The sequence below is a fragment of the Pyrgilauda ruficollis genome, unplaced genomic scaffold (assembly GCF_017590135.1).
Source record: "Pyrgilauda ruficollis isolate IOZ18807 unplaced genomic scaffold, ASM1759013v1 scaffold21, whole genome shotgun sequence".
Taxonomy (NCBI): Eukaryota; Metazoa; Chordata; class Aves; order Passeriformes; family Passeridae; genus Pyrgilauda; species Pyrgilauda ruficollis.
The window spans coordinates 9462137-9489308 of record NW_024520318.1 but is presented as its reverse complement, the minus strand read 5'-3'; the positions used below and the strand labels follow the sequence as shown (position 1 = coordinate 9489308).

The 27172-nt window shown below is 46.1% G+C and overlaps 2 protein-coding genes across 7 annotated transcripts in view; one reads left to right on the top strand and one right to left on the bottom strand.

Moving 5' to 3' along the window:
* The window catches only part of RUBCN (rubicon autophagy regulator), a 31603-nt gene extending 22748 nt beyond the window's left edge, over positions 1–8855 (bottom strand). For all 5 annotated transcript variants that reach the window (XR_005955135.1, XR_005955134.1, XM_041467570.1 and 2 more), the window contains exons 1-3: positions 8770–8855; positions 2378–2531; positions 517–600 (exon numbers count right to left, since the gene is read on the bottom strand). Coding sequence is in view for 3 of the 5 variants with exons in the window: in XM_041467570.1 (XP_041323504.1) it covers positions 517–600; positions 2378–2531; positions 8770–8807 (276 nt within the window). In the remaining 2 variants the exon portion in view is untranslated. The remainder of the gene's footprint in view (positions 1–516; positions 601–2377; positions 2532–8769) is intronic.
* A 4067-nt stretch (positions 8856–12922) lies between these two features.
* Positions 12923–27172, top strand: FYTTD1 (forty-two-three domain containing 1). 2 transcript variants are annotated; one of them, XM_041467864.1, is made up of 9 exons: positions 12923–13085; positions 16102–16233; positions 19224–19369; positions 20134–20246; positions 21209–21305; positions 22225–22286; positions 23133–23207; positions 24015–24141; positions 25216–27172. In XM_041467864.1, exons 1-9 carry the CDS (start codon positions 12938–12940, stop codon positions 25309–25311), a joined length of 996 nt encoding a protein of 331 aa, XP_041323798.1. In that variant the 5' UTR covers positions 12923–12937; the 3' UTR covers positions 25312–27172. The 2 variants fall into 2 exon arrangements, with proteins under 2 accessions (XP_041323798.1, XP_041323797.1); XM_041467863.1 differs by having other exon boundaries at positions 19191–19369.

The window sequence follows — 27172 nt, the reverse complement described above, 5'->3', positions numbered from 1 at the left end:
ACACTGGTGTTCCCTTGTCCAAAAGGGGCTGGCACAAATGGCCAGCCCTTTGTGCCCATCCATGGCAGGAACCATGGATGTCAGCACAGGGCAGCTGAGGACCAGGAGTCATATGCCAGTGGCTGGCACAAGTCAGGAATGGGAGAATAAATGCATGATGGAGCTAAAACCCAGAAACAGGACAGCCCAGACCCTTAGAGATCTGCACAGACAAATGAATTACCCCAGTGCACACACAAGCACTGCTTGTGCCAGTTCTCTTGGTGATGCCTGCTGCACCCAGCCCAGCAGCACTGGAAACTGGCCTGGCAGAAATAAGTAGCCAATTGTCTCAGCCCAAGCCACACTGAGTTCCCAGGACACAGCTTGTACCCAAAAACACGGCTGTGTAAGCCTCCACAAGCCATGCAGCTTTACTCACAGCAGCCCAGGCAGCACTGTCCCACGGGTGAGGCTCCAGCCCAGCTGCCCTCTCCCCTCCCAGTGGGCACACAAGGCCACCCCAGCAGAACCCACCTTCTCCAGGTGATGAGCAGAGCCCGGACTCAGCCAGCGAATGTCCTTCACAAACTGCCAGTAATCCTTCTGTCTGCAGCACACCTGCCCAGGACAGGACAGTCAGGTGTCACCTCCCAAGTGCCAGTTAAATCAGCACATTCCTGTCAGTCCCTTGCTGACACAGGCCATGCTGTTTGCCTCAGCTTTATTCAGACAGTAAAGGGTTTTCTTAGTTATTCTTCCCCTTAGAGAGGAACTGCAACAGAGTTTCTGTTTTCCTCTCCACCCTATTGGTTGTAAGCACAGACCCAAAAAGTGTCTCTTCACCAAAAAGCTAATTATTTTTACTTCCATCCCTATTTCCTCTTTCACAAGTGACAGGGGAATGGCTTCTGTTTTGGTGGTTTATTTGGTTTGGTGGGGGAAGCAGTTTGTTTTATAAGACTAGAAAACTAACATGGCAATTTTAGTTTTCTAGACTGAATTTGGTTTTCTGGACAAACAAAATTAATTCAGAAGTTTAAAAACCTCTTACCCTAGTTTTCTTAATGTGTACATATGGATTTTTTCACCTTTTTTTTTTAAATTCCCAACTGCAGGCAAAAAAGTTGCCAAGAAAATAAAAAGTAAATGGAAATGTTTTGCTGGAGCAACTAGGAGCCAACTGCTGTTAGGAAACTGTATTTTTATGGGCCTCCTTTTGCAACTCCTATAGCTTGATTGGTGTCACACATGCCTGATCAGAGGAGACATTCCTGAGTGGAAGAGCTGTCTTTGCCTACAGTAAAAGCACTGAGGAAGGTAACACACCATCCTGCTTTGCAGGTCTGGCATGAACTGCTACCAACAGACAGACTAGTGTAAATCATTTAAACCTCACTTCCTGAAGCCTGTGAATAGCAGGTCTGTCAGAAGGGAGCACTGCACTCCTCACATGGACAAGGTAGCTCCTCTCTCTGTCCATCTCCCAGGGCAGGTCCCTGGTCCATGCAGCTGGGGACTAACAGGAACAGAGCAGCACCTCAGCTAATGCTGTCTGCAAACTTAATAAACCCAGGGAGCAAAGCTTCCTGCTCAGACAACCTGCCACTCTGGCTCTTCCTGGAAGTTTTTCAGCTTGGGTGCAGCACTGCATAGGTGCAGTTTTCCTGATCTGGGACCCAGCTGGCCCATGCAAGCTGCCTGGGGCTCCTCTGTGCTGTTCTCTTCTCTCTGGGTGGCAGAGCCACTGATGGGACATCCCCAGGGAAGCCCTACAGCCTTGTTCAGCTTTCCACTGTAAATAAATTTTTCTGGTAATTGCAAGCTGAAGGGGAGATCTTTAAGCCCCTGCACACAAGTGGGAAAGAGAAATTCTTCCAGGCAGCCATGCAAGGGGGGAAGGCTGGGTGAGCAACTGCAGGCACAACAAGAGCCTGGAAAGAGTGATCCCATTCACGCAGAGCGCGGGTTTGGCTGCCAGCTCCTGTTACTAACACAGCTAAGCAGAAACAGTGAAGATGCGAGGTTTCTCTTGCCAGCCCTCGCTGGGGACTTGTCCAAGTGCAGATGATACGGGGCTGACTCACTGCAAATGCAATTTAATCGCTTGGCTGCAGCAGAAAGAAAAGAGAGAGGGGATGGCCTCAGCACAGGGGGCACAAGTACTTAGAAAAACCATACTGAAAGTAGGTGAGATAGAAAGAACGTGCACCCAGGTCCCTCTGACAACCACAGCATTTACCAGGCAAGCTCAGCCCCTGCTTGGATCACTGCCCAGCCTATTACAAGCACTGAGCCCACTCTGCTATGAGCACAGAAGTGAGCTGCAGCACCTGCCTGCTCACAGGCATTGAGGCTGTGACAGACAGACAGTCGTGCTGGCAGGACAGAGCCATACCTTGTCATGGATGAGCCCATGGTAGAGGATGCTATGCATGTCTCTACAGAGCCGCTCCAAGCCTCCATACTTGGACCAGACATTTGGGTTGCTGATGGACACCAAACCTTCCACTGTGGTCTTCAAGTTGCCAAGGAGCTTCCAGTGCTCTTTCCTGCACAGGAACACAGCAAGATATATCAGAGATACAGCAAGAGGAACTTCACAGTAGGAACATGGTATTGCACTCTCTCGAAGGAAACTCTGATCAGGCTGAAACCTTTGGTGGTCCAGAAACTTGCAAAGGTGAGCTGAAGTACTTAGTGCATCCCTGTGGCCTCCCATACATGGTTTGTGGACAACAGGCCATATTGCAATGATTCTCCTGATGAGTGGTAGCCACCAGCAGGAGACAGACAGAACAGACTGATGGCTCCTGCAATGCACCACGTGCCCAGTCTGGGCCAAAAATACGGGAGATTAACTTTCTAGCAGGCTCTTGCTTCACTGATGTGCTCTCTCTAAGAGAGCAGCAGCCCCTCAGGAGCACAGCAGCTGTATGGAAGGGTGTGAGGGCCACCACACTGAGCAAACCCTGTGTTTACAGGGCAGCACTTCCTGAGCAATGCACATCACAGAGAGCTCCAGTCCTGTCAGGATGCAGAGGTGCTCCTCTCCCAGGGAGGTGACACTTCATCTGCATCTCCAGCTGTGCAGCCGCTCTCTTGGCCCTGACCTGCTGTAGGCACAATCTGCAAAAACATTATTATTTATGGGCAGAGATTAGCAAACTTCTGGTGAGCTCTAGAGTATGCACAACACTTCATCAGTATCATCCCCCTTGGCTGCCCTGCATACAGCAAGAAATCACCATCATCTACCACAAAGCAGGAGCAATGGTGTAGAGAGGCAACATCATTTGACTATGGAAAAGCAGCTCTGGGGAAGGAAGCTTTGGGTGACTTGAGGTTCCCACTCAAGCTGCTTGACAATGTTGCCAGATGAACAGCAGCTGTCAAAAACACATATTCAAATAGGAGCCACTCTCTCAGAAGAACAGGAATGTTGCAAGGTACAGTTAGGAGTGTAAATAACAAAAAAAAAGTCTCTGCAAGGTTTGTAACAAAAGCACCCTAACCGATACTAAGGCATGAAGGTTCAAGTTTTCAACTGGCAAGAAACAAGATGGTGTTTCAGAAGTTAGTCCTTCCCACAGCCAAAACCAAACTGAATTTCCAAAGCACAAGGAGAAAAATAAGGAAAACAAATAAATAACATTATTTAAAACTGCTCGAATTTTCATCCCTTGGGGCTCAAAGTGTGGGCTGCATACTCCTGGTAATTAAAACAAAGCTTTTCTCACCAATATTCTCTTTTTGAGTCTTGTTCACTACTGCCAAGCTGATTAGTTGTACAAGCAGATTAATTAATCATTAATTATTGGCTCTACCTCAAGCTGCCCATTCACTTCACTTCCTCATGAGGGAAACATCACTTCCAGTGCCCACCTAAGCTTAAACCACACAGAAGCCAGCCCATCCCACCAGCAAAGCCTGTCACCCTGACAGCACCAGAGCTCTAAACCAGCCCTGCAGCACACGTGGCAGCATGTGTACGTTCATGTTGTACTTAAACTAATAGTCATGGGGCTTTATCTCAGAAGAGACTGAAGAAAAATGCACAGATGTAAATCAAAGGCAGCTTCCTGAAGGAGATACAGCTTGGGAAGACACAAAAAAATGATCCAGCTCTACTGAATTTGTGGGCTTTTCCCATCCCTGCCCTGGGCAATGCAGATGTTCTTTGGCTGTGGATGCCCAGAGAGGAATCAGCAGTCCCTGGTCAAAGAGCACCTGCAACCACTGAGCTCAGAACGTCAGCAGCTCCTCCCTAAGGTATTTCTAACACTCAGAGTTAGGAAATGCAAGTGAAAGCTCAGCCACGCCACTGATATTCCAGTCAGTGAGTCAGGGGAACTCCCTCCCATGTTATTTCATGCTATAAAAAGCAGGTGATGCACACAAGGATGTGAGGATAGCACATGCAGGGATGTGCCTTTCCAAATGAATGGTCAATCTCATTAAAGGACTTGTGCATCTCAAGAGGCAGAAACCAGGATCCATGGCTCTTTCCTAGCATGGGGAAACTAAGGGCAAGCAATCCTTGAACAAAATAATCTCGGAAAGTTAAAACATTGAACACAGAAGCACACAGAGAATAAGCCACATAATTAAAGCACCTTTGCAGAAGTGATCTTGAACCCACCAAAAGTGAATTAAATCCTGGTAGGACAGTAAGTATCCTATGGGACTTGTTGGCTCAAAGCAGTTCACAAGCTGGACACACAAGACCTTTCTGATACCCAACCCCCAGCTGTTTCTGGGCTGGAACATGCTGAAAAGCACACAGAGACACAAGGCTGAAGACAGGAGGACCCATATAGCTGGCTGCAGGTGGCAGGGAAATTGAGAGAGCACAGCTAACCACATTCAGCTTTGACTGGACTCTGGGGCAACCCTGAATTAGCAGCAGGGTTTGCTCCCCTCCCACTGAGAGAGCCTTGGCTTCAGATGCCAGGAGGGATGGAGAAAGCCCAAGTTCCCTTTTCTTCTGGTGTTCAGAGCACTACTAGGAAATCTGCTTTTTTTTCTGAATAAGGAGAATTCTCCTTTGCTAGTGCTGTAGGAAGCCTGGCATGGGGTAAGGCCAATTCATACTACATCATGAGAATACCCCAACTTAAATTAAGGGCAAAGTCTATAATATCCCAGAGGGCACAGAACAAGACCAGAGCTTCCCCTGCAAGAACCACACATGCTTCTGCTCTCCTGATCCAGCAGAGCTTGGTCCCCCCAGCCAGAAGGGCCAAGGGTACTTGCAGGGCCCATGGAGCAGCAGTGAGATCTCAGCTACATCCCTCTCCTCCCTCAGAGACAACCTCTGATCCAGCCTCCAATTTTAACCACCAGCTCCACAAACATGGCACTGGGTCTCCTGTCTTCACCACAACAAACTCCATCTTCAAGTACAGCAACATCAACCTACCACTGGGAACTGTCCCAAACATAACTGAGCTCTTTGCACTGGAGGGATAAAACACAGAATACAGCCTTGTAGCAAAAAATGGCTTAATGCTGCCACTGCTGACACCAGGGAATGCTGCTTGCACTTCCAAGGCTTCCTCAGCCCCTCCATGCCAGCAAGGGTAGGAATTTCTCTTGGTCCAAGTCAGCAAACGTGACTCACAGCAGAGGCAGGGAGCCATGCTGCTGACTTCTTAGTTTAAAATAAAACCAAACCTTGGTTACTTTCCAAAACAGAATCACACAGGTAGCCAGTGTTCACAAATGAAAAATAAAAACGAAGCTCATCTTTCTTGCAAACATCATCTGCTGTGTACCTCCTGTGCTCTGCAGGAGGCACCCAGCAATGGCTGCTTGAATCCTGACCTCCACCTGGAAGACTCTCTTGATCCTCCTTAGCACACTGAAGAGGTTGGGCTGAGGATGCTGAGGTTATAGAGGGACTTCTAACAAATCTCCAAGGACACTCATTGCTGTGCTGGCTGTCAGTTCCTCCTGCAGACTCCCCAGAAGCTGCCCTGCGCAGAGCCTGCTCCCGCCTCGCTGTCCCCACATCTCCCAGACAACCAGCAGCCCCTTCCCTGGACTCCCCCGCCTGCTCCTCCGCAGGCTCGGCACTGCTGGGAAAAGGGATTAAAGAAAGCAGGCTTCGTGCAATTCATCTGCAGTCGCGGGGAGTGGCTGACAGGCGGAGGAAGGCAGAAGAAAGAGCTCTGCCAGCCCAGCAGGGATGGGCAGGAATAGCTGAGCGGGCTGGCTGGAGAAGGGACACGCAGGGTAACTCGCATCCGTGCTAAAAGCTGGCACTGATAGAAAATGGGGGCACAACCACAAAAGATGCCCCCAGCAAACAGCCCAAAGGAGCCGCTGCTGATGCATTCTTGCTCTGCACTGGCAAAGGATGAGGGAAGAAATTAGGGATTAAAGGTGTTTTTAAACCTTCCCATGGCAGATGGCTCACCTGCTCATCCGGCTAAGTCTCTCACAAGCAGATGACCACAACCTGTGGACCCAGGGTACTGTCCACTGGGCTTCAATCTGCACAGGACCTGCCTGTGACAAGCATGCAGGCAGCCAGAGGCAGTGACAGGCAGAGCAGATCCTCACAGCAGCCCACTCCCCTGAGAGCAGCTGCTCACATCCCTCCACTGCTCACAGCACAGGTTCCCTTTAGGAACCCTCTCCTCTGGCCCTGTTGTCCCTGAGGGTCTTCCTGGTGCCAGAGACAAAGGTGGCAGCTCTTTGGTAACCTGCCCAGCTGACCACTGGCCCATCTGCTCCCCCTAGGACTGCTGTGTCCCCTGCACCACCCCCAGAGCCCTGATCTCTGCCCAGCAGGACCGCACTAACCCTCCTGCCTCCAAGGACAATGTCCTCCCTGGACAGCGGCATGACAGCCCTGCCACTTGATGCATTCAGACCTGCTGCTAGGAGGAAAAATCCAGCACAAGATCCTCATTTTCCTCTCCTGTGCTGGCTCAAGGATGGACTTCAGCAAAATAACTTTTGCTTCTGCATTTTCTGTAATCCACAGGAAGATGGATCCAGTGATCTCTGTCTATTCCCTATTGGTAACTCCCACAATCCAGTGTGAAATGGCACCTCATGGGAATAAAAATGCTAACCACATCACACAAAGGACAAGGCAGTGTAAGATCCATGCTGGATCCTCCCCAAGGCATCAGTGCCAGCCAGGAGAACAAGCAGGCTCCCGCGTGTGCCAGCACCAGTGGGGGATGATGCCCTCCTTGTCCCTGGGGGAGTGCTGGGGGTGGCACCACCCCAGCCCTATTAGTCACACGATGGCAGAGTCTGGTAGTGCAGGACTTGTGCTTGCAAAGGCAAGAAAATGCACAAAGATGAGCCTGGAAAGACAACACAGCGAATGCAGTCAATTCCTTTTACCTTTTGGAACCTGCTGAGTTTGAAGCATTAGAAAAGAGGGAGAACAGCTCGAACTGTGCAGCTCAGAAGGCACCCCAAACCTGTGCTATAGCTTTAAAAGCACCAGTAGCATTTTCCCAGCTGATATGGCAAGCAGGAATAGAGTGACTGGCTGAGCCCCTTAGATAAGGAATGCTTCTCTCCCATATCAAGTTTCAGCTGCTCCTTCTTCCCCAGCCAACACCTCCAATTTCCATCCAACATTCACCCTGTGCTGTGAGTGCCAGGGCAAAACCAATGCACCTGTAAAAACCTGAAGTAAATAGGACTCTCCATCAAAACACCTCCAGTAAACAGCCTCTGCTGCTCATAAATGCTAACAAAAAAACCAGGCCTGAAGCACACATGAAGACCAGTCAGCCGAGGTCACCGTGCTCACCACCAGCCATGTGCAGGTGCAGGGCCTCGCCTTCAGGAATAAAGAGATAAATAAAGAAATTTCTGTTCAGCACCCAGAAGAGGGGATGCAGACGACTGCCAGGAAGGACAGGAGGTAGGATGCCAGAGCAGCAAGCTGCAGAGCCACCTGAAGGGCGGCAGCACGGCGTTAGGGCGGGGTGGTTTCACCCTTCAGCTCAAGGCGTGTGAAGCAGAGAGCTGGCAGCTGCCGTGCTGGCCATGGCTGATGGGGGACAGAGTGGGGACAGAGCACCAGGCACTGAGGTGCCACATCTGTGGCCGTCACTGCCCCTGCAGGGGCCAAGATTCCTTCCCACGGCAGCGAGCAGAGCGATGTGTGGCCTCGGGTGGGTGACGGCTCTGACAGCCCGGCCCACTGTGCTCCCTCCCACGAGGGACCGAGCCGGGGGCAGGGTCACGCTCTGCTCCGCAAGCAGCGATCCCACTCACGAGGAGTCCGTTCATTCCCTGCTCGCCCCCAGGTACCCCACACCCCCGCGCAGGACGGGAGCTCTCCGGGAGCATCCCCTGCGCATCCCGACTGCTGCCACTGCCGCCGCCCGCCTTCCCGCACGCACATCCCACACACACTTACACACACACGAGTGCGGCCCCCCACGCGTGCACGCACAGCACCGGGCCGCCCCCGGGCGCACCCCCGCTGCCACACCCGCGCCCCCCACACCCCCGCGCAGGACGGGAGCTCTCCGGGAGCATCCCCTGCGCATCCCGACTGCTGCCACTGCCGCCGCCCGCCTTCCCGCACGCACATCCCACACACACTTACACACACACACACACACGAGTGCGGCCCCCCACGCGTGCACGCACAGCACCGGGCCGCCCCCGGGCGCACCCCCGCTGCCACACCCGCGCCCGTGTCCATGTCCGTGTCCCGCCTCCAACGGGCGCCCCCGCGGGCCGTGCCCCCGGGCCCCCCGCACCCACCCGGCTCTCCCGCGCGTGTCCCGCCGCGCGCGGCCCCACCTGCTCTCCGCGTGCCCCGCGTGGGGCCCGATCTCCATCCCGGGCGCGCGCGGCCCCGCCGCCGCCGCCACCGCGACACCGTCACGCGGGAGGGGCGAGCGCCCGCCACGCCCCGCCGCACCCACGGACTACAACTCCCGGCGCGCACCGCGGTCCCCCGGAGAACCCAGCGGCGCGGCGGACTACAGCTCCCAGCGTGCACCGCGGCGTTCGGGCGCCATGACGGGCTGTCCGCTGCAGTTTTTTCCCCAGCCCCGGAGCTTTCGGTGTCCCCCGAGAAAAAGCACAATGATTGCTGAAATAACCCTCGCCAAATCCTGCCTTGGACGGGATGAGGAAGACGCGATGGCAAGGAAAACAAACCAAGCAAACAACGTGTCCCAGAGGGACAGCTCACGCGCTGATCACGCCTGCAGAGACAAACGGAGAGAGGGCCCTGCTCTACCGCCCACTGTAAGGAGGGTGTGAAAAATACAGCAGAGCAAGATGTGCCTTCCACCAAATGCCGTGAAATGAAACTTCAAATGGGAAAAAGTGATGCTGCTTTCGACTGAGAATAGTCAATGACAAATTATTGTCAGAAATAAAACCTAGATACGTCTCTGGAGTTGTGTGATGCCTCTGAAACCAAAGCCAGGCATTTGTAAAATGGAAATTCTCTATAACTGTTACTTGAAATGATAACTGTATGCTGCATACGTGAAAAAGCACCCCTTGACGTTACATTTTCTCTGTGGTTTATTTTACCAGTACAGTATTTCTGCAGCACGGGGGTCCAAGGTTCTGTGCTGCTGTTCTTGATAATAATAATAATGTATTTTTCAGAACGTGCTTAATGAAGAGACCAGGACTCCTCATGCATCATAATTGTATACAAGTGTGGAACAACAACTTGTGTCCAGTCATCAGGCAGAAATTCCTCTTGTAGAGCCCACTGCACTGGTTGAAACCACTGCCTGTGCATGGCACGTTAGGTCTCAGACTGTGCTGACTCTCACAGTGAACATATTGGGGGAAATCAAGTCATCCGGACTATTGTGATTGTTAGATGATCATGCCTGGTGAAATGGAGCAAGCAGATAAAGCTAACAGATCTAATTTAGTTCTTTGTAGCTCTCAGTGCCACGTGGAAGCTTTGTCCCTTGGCTGGATGCTGACACACTCCCAACAGCCACACAGCAAACCAAGAGCTGATGTTTGCATGGTTGCCTTTGTGATCCCCAGCCATTTTGAACAGAGAAAATACTCTTCAGGATCACAGCTTGTGCCTGGTTTTCTGTTGTGCTGAGCAGCAGACAGCTGGCATCCTGTTTGTATAATAAACACAACTCATGGATATTGTAAAATCTGGATTTTGTCTGATTTCCACTTATCACGAGGACAGGTAGCATCTGCCACCTTTGCAGTTCATGTGTTTGTTTGGGGTAAACAGAGCATTTGTTTATTGGTGTGACACAGTCTCCAGATGGAGCTGGACCCTACAGCCTCATGGGAATTTGACTTAATGCTTTTTCAAAAATACATCTTTTGGCACCTCTATTTTTAGTAGTTCGTGCTAATCTGTCAATAGCATATTTGCTTTAGAAATGTAGCCTGATTATAAGAACCTCCTACTCATCATCAATCACTTGTCATCCAATCTCACCTGAAGGAAAATGTTATCAAAAGTTTTTTAATCTGTGGGTCCAAAACTCCGTGTCTGAACTTCTGCTGCCCATGGAGAACACAGAGGAGAAGTCAGGGTGGAACTGTCAGCCTCCAGCTGTGGTCACGAGTTTCTCCTGCCTGAAGGGAAAATCTCTCACTAGCTGGAGGTGTCCTGTGACAGCAACTGAGCCATTCTCTTCTAGACAATAGGAAGCAGCAAGAGGAACATTCAGAAACACATTTTTTGCCTTATTTAAAAAGAGATGGATAAAGAGTGTAAATGGAGAGAGCAAGGCCTGGTCAACAGTCTGTAGTACAGGACACAGCTGAGGACAGAAAGCCTAAACTCACTGCTCTTATTCTTGCCTTACACTCCTAGAAAGCTCTGCCATTCTTAAACCCTGCACAGTATTTCAGTGCAGGTAGCTCCCAGCACAGCAGCACAGAGCTGTGACAGGGATCACAGGCACCAGAGCTCATTGTGGGTCAGGTTCTCGGGATTTTGCCCTCGCCACAGAGTGTTTATTTTTGCAAATGCACATATGGAATGTGTGGGCAAGGAAAGAAATGTGGGAGTGTTCCTGCTGGGAGGAGGCGTGTGCAAGGTCATGTGTGGAAATAATGATCCCTACCCAAGGGCATTTGCAGTACGGTCCCTGCAGGGCCGGTGTGGAGCTCCCCCTCTGGAGGCAAGCAGGCAGACCCTAAAACAAGCTGTCCTTTGGTCATGTCACCTTTAGGGCAGCAGCCTCAGCACAGCTCCCAGAGAAAACTTGGTAATGCCAGGTGACCGTTGTGAGCAGGAGAAAGAGATGTGGGTTTTCCTTTCAGCATTTACTGCCCAGCTTCTGCAGGAAGTTCGTCCTCTGAGATCACCTTGTCAGTCCATCTGCTCCTTCCTTTTCTGTCTCTGGAACTCAGTGACCAATTTCGACCAACCACGAGCAAGATGTGGAGATTCCAGAGATAATTACTATCCCTTAATTGTAATAGAGTGTCAAGTGAACAAAGTGTTGTTGTGTAAAAAAGCCCTTTTACATGTACCTTGTTTAGCAGCAGCCAGCTGCCCACTAGGCACATGTGTACGTACTGCTGACCCACCAACACCACAGCTCCAAAGAGTGCAAATATACAGGGAGCAGGGAAAGGCTTTGCTAGATTCCTTGTTAATAAAAACAATTTATCTTCTGAATTTCTCAATCACATGATTCTGACCAAAAACTAGCAAAGATAACAACTCTGAAAAGAATCCAAAGAGAAAAAAGTATGGACACGTTGTTCTGGGTTTAAGTAGTAATTTTAAGCTTTACATGGTATTTTGAAATAAGAACCTAGTTTGAACTCTGCTGTTTGACATTTGGAAGCGTAATTGTGCTCAAAACCACTGTGCATTGGTTTTGTTGTTCACAGAACAGATTATTTCAATGGCATGGGGGTCACAGGCAAAGGGGGTCACCTCATAATCAACTTCTCAGCTGAACACCCTTCCCTGCCCTGGAACACAGAATGGCTGGATTGGAGGGGACATTTAGAGGTCATGTGGTCTGACCTTTCCTACCATGAGCAGGGACATTTTCAACTAGATCAGGCTGCTCAGAGCCCCATCCACCCTGACCTTGAGTGTTTACAGAGATAGGGCATCCTCCACCTCCCTGGGCAATCTCATTATAAAAAAAAAATTCCTCCTTATATCCAGTCTAAATTGACCCTCTTTCGGGTTAAAGCCATCACCTCTTGTCCTATTGCAACAAACCCTGCTGAAAAATCTATCCCTATCTTTCCTAGAGGCCCCTTCAAGTACTGGAAGTCTGTAATAAGATCTCCCGGAGCCTTCTCTTCTCCAGGCTGAAAACCCCCAAATCTTTCAGCCTCTAGGAGAGCTGCTCCATGCTTCCAACCAGCGCTGTGACCCCTCTCAGCACCCAGCAGGTCTGCAGCCAGCCCAGGACTCTGTCCCTACAGCACAGCTGCCGTGTCCCCCGGCCCCTGCACCCTGCCGCCAGCTCTGCTTCCCAGCGCCCCCCGCCACTCCCCGGGCCCAGGATGTGCCCCTCACTCCTCCCAAGGACACTGTCCCCGGAGAAGCCGCTTCTGGAAGCGGCCGCCAGCACCCAACGGGACCCGCGCCCCCGGCATCGCCCCCCGGGCATCATCGCCCCCCGGGCGACATCGCCCCCCAACCCGCGCCCCCGGCATCGCCCCCCGACATCGCCCCCCGGGCATCATCGCCCCCCGGGCGACATCGCCCCCCGGCATCACTCCCCGGGCATTGCTCCCCGGCATCACCCCCCAGGCATCGCTCCCCGGGCATCATCGCCCCCCGGGCATCATCGCCCCCCGGGCATTGCTCCCCGGCATCGCTCCCCGGGCATCGCCCCCCGGCATCATCGCCCCCCGGCATCATCGCCCCCCGCCCGCTGTACCTGCTCCTCCCGGCCGCCAGGAGGCGCCGTGCCAGAGGGGCGCTGTGCCGCTCCCCGGCGCGGGCGGCTGTGCGCTGGGCTGGGCGGAGCTGTTGCGCATGCGCGGGCCCGACTGGGGGCGGTTCGGTCTGAGGGAGGCGGCCATGAACGCGTTCGGGGCTGCGGCACCGCTCCCGGGCTCCTCGGCCGCGGCGGGGGCCCGGCACGGCGGCGGCGAGAGCGTGGAGAAGATCGACATGTCCCTGGGTGAGAAGCGGGACCGGGGCGACCGCTGTAGGCGACAGGGCGAGGGGCTCGGGATAAACCAAGTGCCGGGGACGGGGAGGGGCGGAACGAACCAACCGGGCTGTGCCGGGCACCGGCGCGGGCGGAACCAACGAGGGCGGGGGGGTGGGGAGGGGAAAGGACGGGACCCTCCCACAGCGGGAGCGCAGGAGGGGCGAGGGTGGCGCCCGGGGCTGGGCACGGGGGCGAGTCCCGGCCGTGCCACCGGGACCAGCGGCGTCCGGGGTCGCGGTCCTTGGCAGGGAAGAGCCGGGACCCCTTTGTGTCGCTTGGTGGTGTGAGCAGGCCGCAGAGCGGGACACTTTTGGCCCAGTGAGGGCCTCAGTACTCGGGCCTTAGGCTGGGCGGCCTCGGTGGGCGTCCCAGGGCCTCGCCTGGCGCTCGCAGCTGCAGGGATGGGTGAGGTTTGGTGGTCTCTCAGCTGGCCTGGCCTTTTCTTCTCAGGTTTGGGAGTCGGCAGTCGCAAGTCTCCCGTGTAACCTCTTTGCTATATAAGACCAGCCACGCCGAGCATGACGTCACCTCTACCACGTAGTTTGCTGTGACAGTCTGCCCCGTGTCCCCTGCCCGCCTGTGCGGGCTGTGTGTGCATATATGTGTGTGTATGTGTGTGTTAGGAAGTTGCACAGGCTCATGACAAACCTGCAGAGCTGTGTCTCTCCAGCGTGTGAGAAACAGACATCCACGCTGTAGCTACTTCAGGGAGGTATCTCAGAGAAGTTCTGTTCTGGTGCTGTGTACTGAGCCCCCTTAACAGTCAGGGCAGTTTGGTGTGTTCATGGGCTGCATCTTCCAGTTTACTTTTATTAGGATAAAAAAAAATTAATTGTTTTGTACATTCCAATACTGCTTTGTGATACTACCAGAGCATGATAGATTGGTGCTATCGGGAGACTTTCTTCAAAAAGCAAAAGATTCATAGTGTGAACTGAAATTATTAATAGTGGACTTGGTCTCTTTGTGGGCCATCATAAAATAAGAGGATATGTACAATTTTCCCCTCTGTAAATAATTCAGTGGAGTTCTTTGGGCAGTGGAGATAACTTGTGAGATGATGTCTAGAGTTTGAATGTAGAGTGGTGCTACAGCATTCATAGAAAGGTAAATCTGTTTTTACCCATTGCACACAATCTTTGTTTTCAGGGTTGCTAATAGAGTTATTGGTCCTGACTTGTTGTGTTTTCACATATTCTAATGTTTCCTGGCTGAGTTATCCTTTCAGTCAGCATTGCTGACTAAATTAACTAATAGCAGACTGCAAAGGACTGTTGCAGTGTCACGAGGATGTTGTTTTAAAGTGGTGTTGTGAAGTGGGTGCTTCTTTGGGTGCATGAGAACCTTGTCACCCCAGCTGCTGTCCCCAGGTGAAAGCTCTGTGTCAGGTGTGACCAAAGAGAAGACGCAGTCCCACGTCTCGTGTGATATCAAAGAAACTGACATGACCCTAATCTAGGAAGTCTTAAGACTGAGATCATTATGTTGAGTAAATTCTCATATAGTAATAAAGATTAAACATATTGTGGTTGTGTTATGTGCAGCTGAGCTTCCAGTTGGATACTGCTCCCAGATAACTCTGCTGTTCTAGCTGTACTTGTGGTCTCTGATGTCATTCAAGATAGAAAACTGCTTCAGTGTGGCTCCTCTAACAAATGCATGAAGTCCCAAATGTCCTTCATTTACCCAAATAAGAGAATAGCTGAAATTTAAGTTTTGTTTAAAAAGTTGTAGCCTTGTGTGCAGCAACTTGAAAAAAATTGATTTAAGATGAAGCAGATGAACTGTGAAGCATGAATCCATGTTTGAAGTGGCTTTGGTTTTCTTTGTGTATAAAAGGATAGTTTGGAATCCTTGTTGCAGGGACAACCCCTTTGGTAAAGAAGATTGTGTAGATATCAGACCCTGAGTGACCTGTATCAGTATTCTTGTCCTAGTAGATTTTTGCAGCAAAGTGAATCAATTTTCTCTTGGCTTTCTTTTGACAGGGTGCAAACCATTGGGTAATAGTGTTGTGATTTTTGTTGTTTATGTTTTTACACTCTTTTCTCTGTTCTACCCCTTATGAGTCCATTTGAACTCAGCCACAAACACAGTAATGCCATTTCCATCTTTCCTTGACTGAAAAAAGACTGTCCACCTGTTTGGGGAGGCTTCCTATTAAAACATTACATTTTTTATCAGTTGTGTTCTCAAGATAAAGATGCAGTAAACACAGTTTGACAGTTTCCTTTAAGGTGTTCTTGTAAACAAGCTGGCAGTCAGATAAAAGCTGCCACACCTCTTGCTTTACTCTTCTCTCCTGAGCTGGCTCCTAGGTCAATGAAGGAAATCAAGCTGGTGTAGCATAATTTGCACTGGACAGATCTGCTGTTTGCTTTTCATCAGCTTGTTTCTTACACATATTTTTGAACTTATGAATAACTTGTCTGGGATTGTTTCCCTGGACAATAGATAAGGTGATTGCTTTGGATTGTAGATTCCTGGGGAGAGAGGTCTTGCTTGCCTCTTTCCCCATCATTGCAGTCCTGGTGAACATCTGAAGATAACTGATGGCTTGAGTTGTGTCTGTGTGATCTTTCTTAAGTAGCTTAGAATGAAAGAACTAAGGCTGGAATTGACATTTTATCTGGTCTCTGAAAAGTCTGGGCATGAGATTGGATTTTCATTTCTTTAATAGTGTACAAAAACTAGTAGAGTAATTCAGATTAAAATTTAATGCCGGGCTGAATGCCATGATCTTACACGTGTCTCACATTTTCTGGATGTGTGAAACTGCTTCCCTTTGCTGGGGCATTGTATTATAAAGTAACTTCTGTAAGACATAACAGGGACTGGATGTTTATAGTGATAATGTTCCTGGAACCTTAACTTGTATGTGCTGCCTTTGCAGGATTGACTGGTCTGTCTCCTGTGACTCCAGGCTGTATTCAGTATGACAAATTTAATACAGTATGCCAATTTTTCTTTTTTCTTTTTGTAGATGATATAATCAAACTGAACAAGAAAGAAGAAAGAAAGCAATATTCTCCCAAAATAAAAAGAGGGCTTCAGCAGAATCGAGCTCAGCAGTTCAGTTCACAAGGCTCCAAGTGGGGAATGCAACAGCAGAAAGGTGTGTGTGCCAAATGTAATACAGATTCCACATTATCTTTCTTGAGCTGAAAGGTGGAATAATGAAATGTGTGGAATGACGTGGTCAATTCACTTGTCTTTCAAATAGTGTCTTTTGATTATAATTCAGGGGTATTTTTAATCTATTTGTACTTGGTTTTGTTTCTGATTCAGTGTGAGAAAGTAAGTGACATGTTTGGCCACATGTTTAGATTCTTGAAGGACTGTCTTTGACTCAAGGAAGAATTGGCTTGCTTTCTGATTCTTCACATTAATTTTAATTTTGGGAATTGTGATGATACCTTGCCCCTTCTCAGACATGGACAGAACAAGTGCTTATGCCAAAGCCTTTGTAATTGGAGATGTGGAGGCCTTGCCAGAGCTCAGAGCTTTGTGCAAAAGAAAAGCATATTCATATTTGCTGGGTAGAATTCTCTTTACAGGCCTCCCCAAAGTATCTGTTACTATAGACTGTGGTCCTGGCTCAGGAATATTTAAATGGATAGTGCACAGTGTGAGTTGGCTTTTCTTGTAAGAGCTTGAGATGCAGAGGAAGTATTGTGTCAGCCTTCTTAAGCCAGTGTTCTTACAGTGGAATACAAAAAGGGGAAAAAGTCATATAGGCAGGGAGTGAGGAGAGGAAGAGTGCACAATAACAGCTTTGCTGTATGTTCCCCTGAGTAACTCATGGTTTTTTTGATAAACAGGAAGAGTTTTTAAATTATTCCCAGGCTTTAGTTCAGTACATAGATAGCTCCATGTACTGGTGCTTGAAGTGCAGACTGGTTTTGCTTGCAGTTAGTTTTGAAAAGTGTCTTATTTAGTACAGGATGATCAAAATGTAGAAGAATACTGTCTGATAAGAAAGCTTACCACCATGAGCTAATTAGGTGTTTAGGTTAATACATGTAATTTCTTGTTTAGTAGCATTCCTTTAAAACAAAGACACTTCTGTCTGGTGTACTCACAATAATCCCTGTGTTATCTTTGTCTTGCTTAGTGTTTGTTGTAGCAGCAGCTCCTCCTTTGTGTCTTAGACACAAATGTCTTTAAGGATCAGTGGAATGTTGTGTTACTCAGGGCTCAGAGGAGTTTTGATTTCTGTGTAGACCCATGCAACTGTGTTACTTGTACATCTCTAATAAATTGGTGACAGGGCTGGAGAAAAATTTACATCTCTCAGCCCAAGTGTGAGGATTTGTGTGGGTGAAGAGTAAGTGAATTTAAGTTGTAGATTATCAAACATGTAGGCTCTGTTTATAACTGCAGTTGTCAAGTGCAATTGTTTATCATCAAAAGACCACAAAAGAAACAAGTATTAGCTTTTAGAATTTTAGGAGAAGCTTGATCTGTAAACTTGAAGCTCTAAATACTGCTGTCTTAGGCAGTTACTTTTCTCTACTGGAACCTCACCGGCTTCTCTTCCCATGTTCTGGGAAAAAGCAAACAATTTCTTTGCAAAATTGCCAGATTCATGACATCTTGAAACATTGAATAGTTTCAACTGCCTCCCCCTATATAGCTTGGCACGTTTTCTCACAGTGAAAACAAATCTCTTCTATTGTTTTTAAGCAGGTGTCATTAAATAGTTCTTGTGAGCATTCTAGTTATTACTAGCTTAGCAGTAGATTTATTGCTACTCTGTTGCTATTGAAGTTATTCTGATAAGTAGCAAAGCCACTGTGGACGACTGCAGAAACCACAAATGATCAGCAGTGTTCAGTTCCTTGTGGTTTTAGAAGTGGCTACCAAACTTTCTGGAAAGAAGCGAGGAGCTTGAGCTGGATTCTATTCAGCTTTTGGGGTTAAAAGCAGAGAGATGAGCATTGTTCATTTGAATAAAAGTTGTCCTTAGTGATACACAGAATGCAACTGCACAAAGCCCCGTGCAGCCTGAGCTAACTAGGAGGTTTTCAATTATTTGAGCAGAGGTTGGTTTATAGAGCTTGTGAGGTCCCTTTCAGCCTAAGCAACCCTGTTTCTCGGCTTTTCTCTTGGAAAAGGAGAGCATTTGCTAATCAGCCACAAAATGTGTGTACACAGCAGTTCTCCATGGCAAATTGATCTGAGCTGGAGTCTGACCAGTGGCTTACCTCATGTCATGGCTCCTGTCTCATGAGAAAGCACAGATTTATTGTCAATGCTGTTAAGTCAGATATGTTAAAACTGAATGTGTCTGTTGCTGGAGAGCTGACTCCTCAGTCTGAAATCTGTTTTGCAGTCTGAGGTTCTAGAGGCAAGGGTGCTTGGGGACAAAACTGGAGCATGGTTGTATTCACAGCATGAAGCTAAATGACTCCAGACTAGGTTAATCAATCCCTGGTAACTGGAGATACTGCAGACCTCAGACTTACTAAAAGCCTTTTATATTCAAAAGCTGCTTTCAGTCCTCAGTTTGGCTGCACTGCCATGCAGACTTCTAATTGAAAACACTTCAGATGTTTTATAATTCATGTGCTGTTTAATGTGCTTTTGTGGGCCAATTGCTATGTTCTTTCCTTCTAAGTCATGTCTTGGGAACCACTGATTTAAATAAATAATCTTTGAAGCTGTTTTGTTTTTTTTTTTTTCCTTTTAAATTAAACTAGTAATTTGAAGTTTGCTGAATGGATAGGAAGCTGAGGGACTGTGGTTTGGTTTTACATTGTTCAGTACTTGATGAAGTTCCATTTCAGAGTATTTTGGTAGTTTTCTGTGCTAGAAGACTCTTAAGTTCTCCCTGCAGATATTTCAAATAAGAAATTTTCAGCAAAAATGAATGCCATGAACTACGGTAAAACTGTGCTCTGTATGAGAAGCAGATCATTGCTCTGCTGGGGCTTGGGCCAGACCTGCTAAACTGAGTGACCAAATTGCCTTCAAGTGTAGTGGTGGCCTCTGCTCTAAGGCTTGAAGTGTGCAGCCAAATAACTTGTGCTGCCTGCAAGGCATCTTAAAGCATTAATCTTTTCCTTTCAGGAAGAATTGTTGAGCTTTCTGTGTTCCTTGCAGGTTATGGTAAGAACCGTTTGGCACGCAGAAAGAAGATAGCAGGGAAGAAGCGTTCTTATGGAGTCATAACTGGCCTGGCAGCCAAGAAAGCTGTGGGTTCACACAAAGGAGTCAGTCCTCTGAACAGGCAGCCACTGAGTGAGAAGGTAATGAATCAATGCAACCCTGGTGATTTGTGTCAGAACAGGTTAAAAAAATGAAACATGAGTGCTTCAGAGCAGTGCTACTGAAATACAAAATGGAGACAAATGGTAAAAGCTTGTATCAAATTGGGAATGTGTTGGCTGAGTTCTTGTTTGTTTTGAGTGGGCTGGATAATGACTAGGTGTGAAAATAGTTTCTAACACTTAATTGGGTTGCAAGTCATGAGAGTTGAAGTACAGAAGTATATTCTGTGTGAGTATGGAGGGAGTTACTGTATTTTTACAAGGAAAATTGGTTTTCTTGCAGACCAATGGTTCAGCCAACCTGCAGGTGCTAAGCATGTGCTGTTAGAAAATTGCAAGTTTTTGCAGAATACTAAACTCCATCAATAGGCTCCCTTCTCTGCACTACTCCAGTGCCTTGTTGCCTGCTTCATCTCATTCAGTATTGTGAAATAGGATTTGCCTTTGGATTTCTGAAGAAGACTAATTTTAAGACATGTCCAGCATGGATTTTTGTCAGTTGAGGGAGATATGGTAATAAAAAAAATAACTGCTAAGGTATATTGCTGCTTTTTTTTTTCTCCTGAGAATGTGGAGAATATAGAATTCATGAAATTGTAGAAGGTGTTTTCAAATTACAGTAGATTGTGAAAGGTAGGCAAAGCCAAGTGTATTCTAATCACGGTTTGTAAATGGAAACCGAAATAAAAATGTTGGTGTGTGTACAGCATACATTATGCTGAATATGTTTATTGTTTTTTAAGAATGCACAGCGGAATTATCCGGTCTTGAAAAGGAAGACAAACCTGCAGAGACAATCTGAAATGCAGAGAAAACAAGCTCCTGCTCTCAGGAGGCCTGCCCTGCTAAACAGGAGGTAAATTACCAAGCCTGCTTTCTGAACACTACTTGGCAACTTGCCACAGTGAATCTTGTTTGACAGGACTGAGGCTAAGAGAAGACAGTAGGTACTGGCAGTAGCAATATGGTCAAAACCACCTTGTGTGTGAAGTTGTACAAATCTGGAATCCAATAATTGACAAACATGGTCTCAAGACAAAGCCATATGTTTGTTATGATGTAGAGCACTCAGGAGTGCCTCTATTTTTGAGCATCTGGTATTTTGCCTTCAGTTAAATCACAGGCAGCCTATATTTGAGCAACCTGATCTTGTGGACGGTGCCCCTGCCCATGACAGGGGGGTTGAATCTAGGGGTTCTTTAAGGTTCCTTCCAGCCCAAAGCATTCTGTGTTTCATGGTTCTGTATGGAAATGACCGCTGTGGATTTTGATAGCTCAGAAATGTTAGCCATGGTTTAGTGAACTTTCTAAATGCCTTTGTGGAAGCTGGTGCCATCTGCAGCTTTAGGAAAGCCATTGCATGTTTTATTTGTGCTGGAATTAACATGTGTTATAAACTGCAACCAAAATGGTCTCCATGATAAAAGGTTTCACTCTGTGACTATATCATGAAAACTGTAAACAAAGTTTCTTTATACATACTGATTTTAATTTTTTTTTTCCATCTAACCAACATTTAAAGTGCTGGAGGATACTGATCAAAGTGAAAAGCAGAATTAATGACCATATTGTCCTGTGATGTATGAACATTTGGTTTCTATGTACCAACAGTGATTTCCCCATTTATGAATAATGTGTTTCATTCCTAGTCAGTGAGGAGCTTATCCCAGCTGAAGCATTCAGCCGCAAAGAGAGGCAGCACTACAGATGTTTTGGACACTTATGGATGTTTTGGACACTTTTTTGACTCTCATAGTAGTATCTCTAAGATGTTCCTTGTGGAGCATTTTATAACTATATTTTTAATAAATCTTACAGGAATAACATGCCATCTACGTTTGTCAGAATTGGAAACAAACTAAATCAGCAGAAAGATACTCGTCAAGCAACTTTCCTATTTAGAAGGGGCCTGAAGGTAAATACAAATTTTTAAAAGAACAAGGCAGTTGGGCTATAGGTTCTAAGCTAACCTGCAACACTGATATTATTGAATCAACTTCAAATGTCAGATCTGAGTAGAAACCTCAGGTTTGCAGAAACTGTGAAATAGCCACAGGTTCTTCTAGGGAAGTGCACTCGTTCTCTTTAGTTACTGTAATCCATTGAGTCTTGCTTCACATTCCAATGTAATTAAGCAATTCTGAGAGGCATGGAACTTGTCAGTGTTTGAGGGTAGTTGCAAGGTATTAATTTTTCCTTTCTTAAGTTAATGTTAGAAAGCTTTGTCCAGCTTTTAGAAGTTGCTTTCAGGTGAATAATAGAGCAGAAATACATTTTAGAATCTGATTATGGTTTGGTTTGCTTTTTTAGTTATTTTGTGGTTATTTATTTCAGTTATTTTAGTTACTTAAGGATTTTTTAGTTATTTTAGTAGGATGGAGAGATCAGAGAGTGCACAGTGAATGAAAAGTGGTGGGTTTGGTTTTTATTTGTGCCCTCATTCTACATCTGCCATCATTGTGGCTGTAAGTAGCTGTTGACTTCCTTCCAGATGGTTTGCAAAATTACAGACAGGATCAGGAACTAGACAGACTTTTCTTGCTAGTGTAGTAACATTTTGACGTGTCTTACGCTGACATAGTCCTCCAAAATGTTGCCACTACTCTATTGGCAGTTTTGTTTAACTCATTTTGTGTTCTTAAAGTAATTTCTTTGCAATGTCTTGTGAAATTAATAGGACTCTTATCTTTGAAGTCCCTCTGAAACTACAAATCTGTTTGTGCAGAGTGTACAAACAACTTTAAACTTCTGTTTTTGAACTTCTGTATTTCCAGCTGCTACAATAGGAATTGAAACAATATTCAAATCTGGTGTCTGTACTGATGTGTTTTCAGGTGCAGGCCCAAGTGCAGTCAACAGATGATCTTGATAATCAGACAGGAAAGAGAACTCGCCAGTAAGTATCTAATTTGGAAATCTTCAGCTTTGTAGCATGTAAGATTCTCATTTTAGCTCAGACTTCCTGGATATGATAATAGAAGGGGGGTGGATTTTTTTCCCCTCTAGGCATATCAACTAAAGTGACAGTGATCCTCCCTCTATTCTCAGTTATTTCCTAAATTATCTTCTAATTTAACCAGGAGGAGTTGGTTTGCATAAGACATTTGCAGGAATGAGGGGGAGGATGGTAAGAGGATCAGGCTAATCTCTAGTCCTCTTGAATACTGCATAGACTAGCAGAAAAATTCAAATGTCAGTGTTATCCTGAGCTCTTGTTGTAATTTTCCTTTTATTTAATATGCATATACGTAAATAAAGCAGTTTAGAAATGAAAAAGGCAGAGCCCAAGGAGGCCACTGGGCTCTTCCCCCATATACTCTTCCCATACCATTCTGTGCCTGCTGGGCTCTTTGCAGGGTGTTTTTTGGGAACACAAAAGACCAAGGAAAGCAGCAGGTGCCACAATGCAGTCTATCAGCTCTTGAATTTGCTGTGTGGGCCACTTTGGCCCCATGTGTGGCAAGAAAACTGAATGTTTTAAAGAAGTGAGCTCTTGAGTCAGTGCTGTAGCTCTGGTGCACCTCAACAGCATGTGATTCAGTGCTCTCCTGAATAGGTGTAGGTAATGTAAAAGGTACAAGAATGGATAGCCAAGTGTCAATAGCATGTGATCTTTGTACTGGCCAACATTCCAAAAGCTTGCACATTCTTTGGTGGCCAATGTCTTGAACATACCTTTAAAGATACCCTGACTGAAATCTCTGCACAATTTTTGTAAGTGATTTTTGTGTTTTCAAACTAGATGGCGAACTTCTAGCACAAGTGGAGGGATCCTGACTGTGTCCATTGACAACCCAGGAGCAATCATAAGCCCAGTGTGAGTTTTCAATTAAGTTCTGAAATGTTCTGAACATAAAAGAAATTGCTGCTTTGAACCATATAATGCATTCCTTGCGGGTAATGTTTTAGGTGGCCTCAAAATCATAGCTTCTTGTGAAGGCTTTTAAGTCTAGCCCCTTTCTGAGTGTTTCTGAGCAGTGTTTGAATGATATCACAGCTGGATCTCACAATGTCAGCTCCCAGTTAGGAGCTTGATGTGATGTATAGAGTGGGTGAGTGATGGGCTGGTAGATTTTCACTTTGTCCTTCCAAATCAGGCCATGTCACAGCTGTTTTTCACCTCTGAGTGAAATGAATGAACACCTACTTGATGAGTGATGGTAACAGTTACTCCCCGATTCATAAAATACTGCTGGACTCGTACTTAAAGAGAGCATTGCTGTATTTGTGTTTGGGAAGTTGGTGGTACTGTTGTTTATAGGTGGTATATTTTAAAAATGTCTTGATTAGCGTTTCCTTGGTAGTGTTTTATCAATAAGGAAGACTGTACCAATTTTTATTTTTTGTATTTATATGATAAATTAACCACAAATTACAAGTCTGTTAATAAAATTGCAGATGAAAAATAAGTTGGTTTCCTGCTGGGACTCTTTGTGTCTGATAACCATAACAAATTGTCCCTTTTTTAGTTTTGCCTGACTTACCTTCTTGAATTTTTGCCCTCCAGCTTTTCAGCCAGCCTGGTCAAATGATTTGATGAAAAATTCATACCTCTATCAGCATTAAGGCTTTCTTGCATAAAACACGTGTTCATCATGTCCTTTTTAACATTCTTCTTTCACAGTTCCCAGAAATTACGATTAACTCGTAGTCCTGTGCCACCATTTCTGATGAAGAGGGACCAGTCTGAAGAGAAGAAGATTCCAAAAGGGGTTCCATTGCAGTTTGATATAAATAGTGTTGGAAAACAGGTAAATGCAATTTTCCTCTCATAACTGTGGAAGTAGTTTCGAGACCAATAAAAGCCAGTGAGACACTTTGCTCCTAGACTCCCAAGTGACAGAAAGAGAGAACTAGTGACTACTACTTGTTTCCACTTCCAGTCTTTCCGCTAACTCGCTATGAAACTTCGAGCAAGTAGCTAAACTCACTGTTCCTGTTCTTCTAGTTCATGCCTTGCATGCCCACATGATTTAAATGTATTTAAAATGTTGAATATTTCTAAAAGGCTTCTGGTGCTCCTGCTGTGCTTGCATCACCAACTGTGAATAATTCAGGGATGAGCTGCTTCAGCTGTGTGACCTGCCTGGAACCCTGGCAGCCAAATTTATAAGGCAACTTTTGCTGTCCGTCTAGGAAAAAAAAAAAATTAAACGTGAGCATGTAAAGGCTTGAAAGATGAGCAATTTTTCACAAGTTTCATGAAGACAGGTGATTTGGTGCAGCAATCCTAATGCTGTCACTGAAGGAATTCTTACAGGGTGACAGAGTTAGACGCTGTTCTTGTAATCGGCTCCTTAGTGCCAGTTGTAGAAATCGGCATGGAGTCAAGGCACTGATCTGCATTTGTTCCATCCAGGAATAAGAACTATGTCAGAAAGTCTACTACTGTAGTGTAAAATCAATTGAACTTCTGGATTAGACTCCAGGTTGCTGCCTTAGCTGAGTGAACTGGAAAGCAACCTGCATTAAAATGGTGAAAATGTTGCATTTGTTGAAGTTGCAGAGAATCTATGTGGGGAAATGTGTACTGGAAATTCTGTTTTTCAGTCTGTTTGTCCTCAGTTTAACTTATAATATTTTGAGTAGACTTTGAGTATTGACATTATATACCATGTGTTCTTAATGAATTCTGAAAATGCAAGCTCTTGATGTGTAATGCAATCTGACTTCTAAACGGTGTGGGAAGTGACAAAAAATCCAAGTGAGGCAGCTAAGGAGTTAAGTGATGATACAGACTGAAGAAAAAACTGTTCTGTCTCCATTACTTTGATTAAATTAATCCAACACCTTTAAAGTTTTGGTTAAATTACTTTCTTTTTCAGACAGGGATGACGTTGAACGAGCGATTTGGGATCCTGAAGGAGCAGAGGACAGCACTGTCTCAGAACAAAGGAAGCCGTTTTGTAACAGTGGGCTAACCTCGCAGATGAACTTGGGCACTGAGCCCACCTATCTAAGCCCCTGAAGTGAAAGTGGGCAGAAGAATACAGCATATGTCACTAGAATTCTCCAGACATCTTGCTAAGATGGTGGCAGAGCTATCTCTCTTTATTACTTTTACTTGGAATGGTAAAAGACTTAATGCCCTGAGGGAGAAAAAGTGGAAATTGATCTGACGTAGTGGCACCATCACCTGGTTGAAAAAGATTCTGTTGCCCAGCTGAGTTCTTTGACCCCTCTGTTATGGTAAAGATTGTTTAAGTGTTTAATTACAAACCCCATTTTAGGGTTTTTTTAGGGACTGCCTTTGAGCTCTCTTTCAGAGACCAGTTTAGCACAGAGCCTCAGTCCGTGGATACTTTGGTAGCGATGTAGCGGCATTTTTCATGGGAGCATTGGTTCTGTACTTCTTTGTGCTTTTAAAAAGTTCCATTTTTTTTCCTTTCTTGAAAACTGTTTTGCATCCTCACATTCACAAATAAAGCTGTTAGCTGAGACCCAAAACTTGTAACTGGGATGGAGACTATTCTACTCTTATCCTTAAAAGTGGTCCAGATCATATACCATATTGGAGGAATACTGCACAGGCAGCGTGAGAGTCCTTTATATTCCAAATAGCTTCATCATCCTCCTCTGTAAATGGAGTTTATCAGTCTCTTTTTCTTCTGAAACTTTTTATTTCTTTTTTGAAAGTTTTTTCAGAAACTTAATGCAATAACTTCATGTTTTGGAATAATATGATAGGAAAAAATATAGCCTTCCTTCAGAAGGAAGTCAGCAGTATGGTAGTTTCTTGCCCTCCCAGATACAGGATTCTCATCCTGCATGCCTTGCCCCTAGAGGGTTTTCTCTAACTCTTAAAAATAGCTGGAGGCAAGCAATCTTGTGGCACTTGTTTTTTTATACCAAAGAGAGGCAAGATGTGAAGCTGATCCAAAGTGGTCAGACATCTGGAAATTGTTTGAAACTGAGGAACACTTCTGGAGGAAAACCCTCACTTTGCCAGCATGTGTAAGGCATTAGGCAGGAACATGTAGCCACCTGCTTTAAGCATAGCTGTGTGCATCAGAATCTGCAGGACAGTAACAACTGGGGCATCCTCAATCTATATTTATGTAATCCCTGAAACTGAGGCACCTCTTCAGAATTGCTTCCAGACCAGGCATTGATGATCTTGGCACTGCTCTTTGGTGAGGAGGGTTAGGTACAGTCAGGTGCAAGGGTGGCTGGCTTGCTGCATCCAGGAATGTTTATGGTGTTTGAAGCAGGTTTAACTCATTTTCACATTCTTGAAGAATTTATATTTGGCAGAGTTGGTTTCCTTGCATTTTTATTTCAAATTCCGAGTTAACTAGCATATACTGGCAACTTAACCTTGAAGAGCACTTGACAGCAGAAGGGCTTTTTTTGTTTTTTTGGTATTGTTTTGAAGTCAGAGTGCACTCTGATGCTAAATAGGACTTAAACCTTTATTTTTAATGTTGAAAAATATACACCTTAGCAGAGGCAAACTAAATGTAATGGTGTTAAGGTTTCTTTCTCAATTACTAGTAGGATTTTTTTTTTTAATAAATGTCCCACTGTTAGAATTTGAGTAGGTAAAGAGTAGTCAGTCATCCTGTTTCAGTGTATACGTTTTCCATGTGCCAGGATGCAACAAAAAAATTCTTTTGCATCAGCCTAGATGCAAAACATTGATGCAGTGCATCAAAAGTGCTAGTTTGTATTTAATGAGAAGATGCTTTACACTGTACTTTTTGGTATTTTTTGGAGAAGTTATTACATTTGATCTATTCTGAAGCTGTTAATTTTTTTTTTAATAAAAAGTTACAGGTTTCA

Coding starts and splice junctions, on each gene's coding strand:
- FYTTD1 (XM_041467863.1), top strand. CDS start 12,938: ATGCGCGGGCCCGACTGGGGGCGGTTCGGTCTGAGGGAGGCGGCCATG. Junction 16,234..19,190: donor GGGAATGCAACAGCAGAAAG/GTGTGTGTGCCA, acceptor TTTTCCTTTCAG/GAAGAATTGTTGAGCTTTCT. Junction 21,306..22,224: donor TATTTAGAAGGGGCCTGAAG/GTAAATACAAAT, acceptor ATGTGTTTTCAG/GTGCAGGCCCAAGTGCAGTC.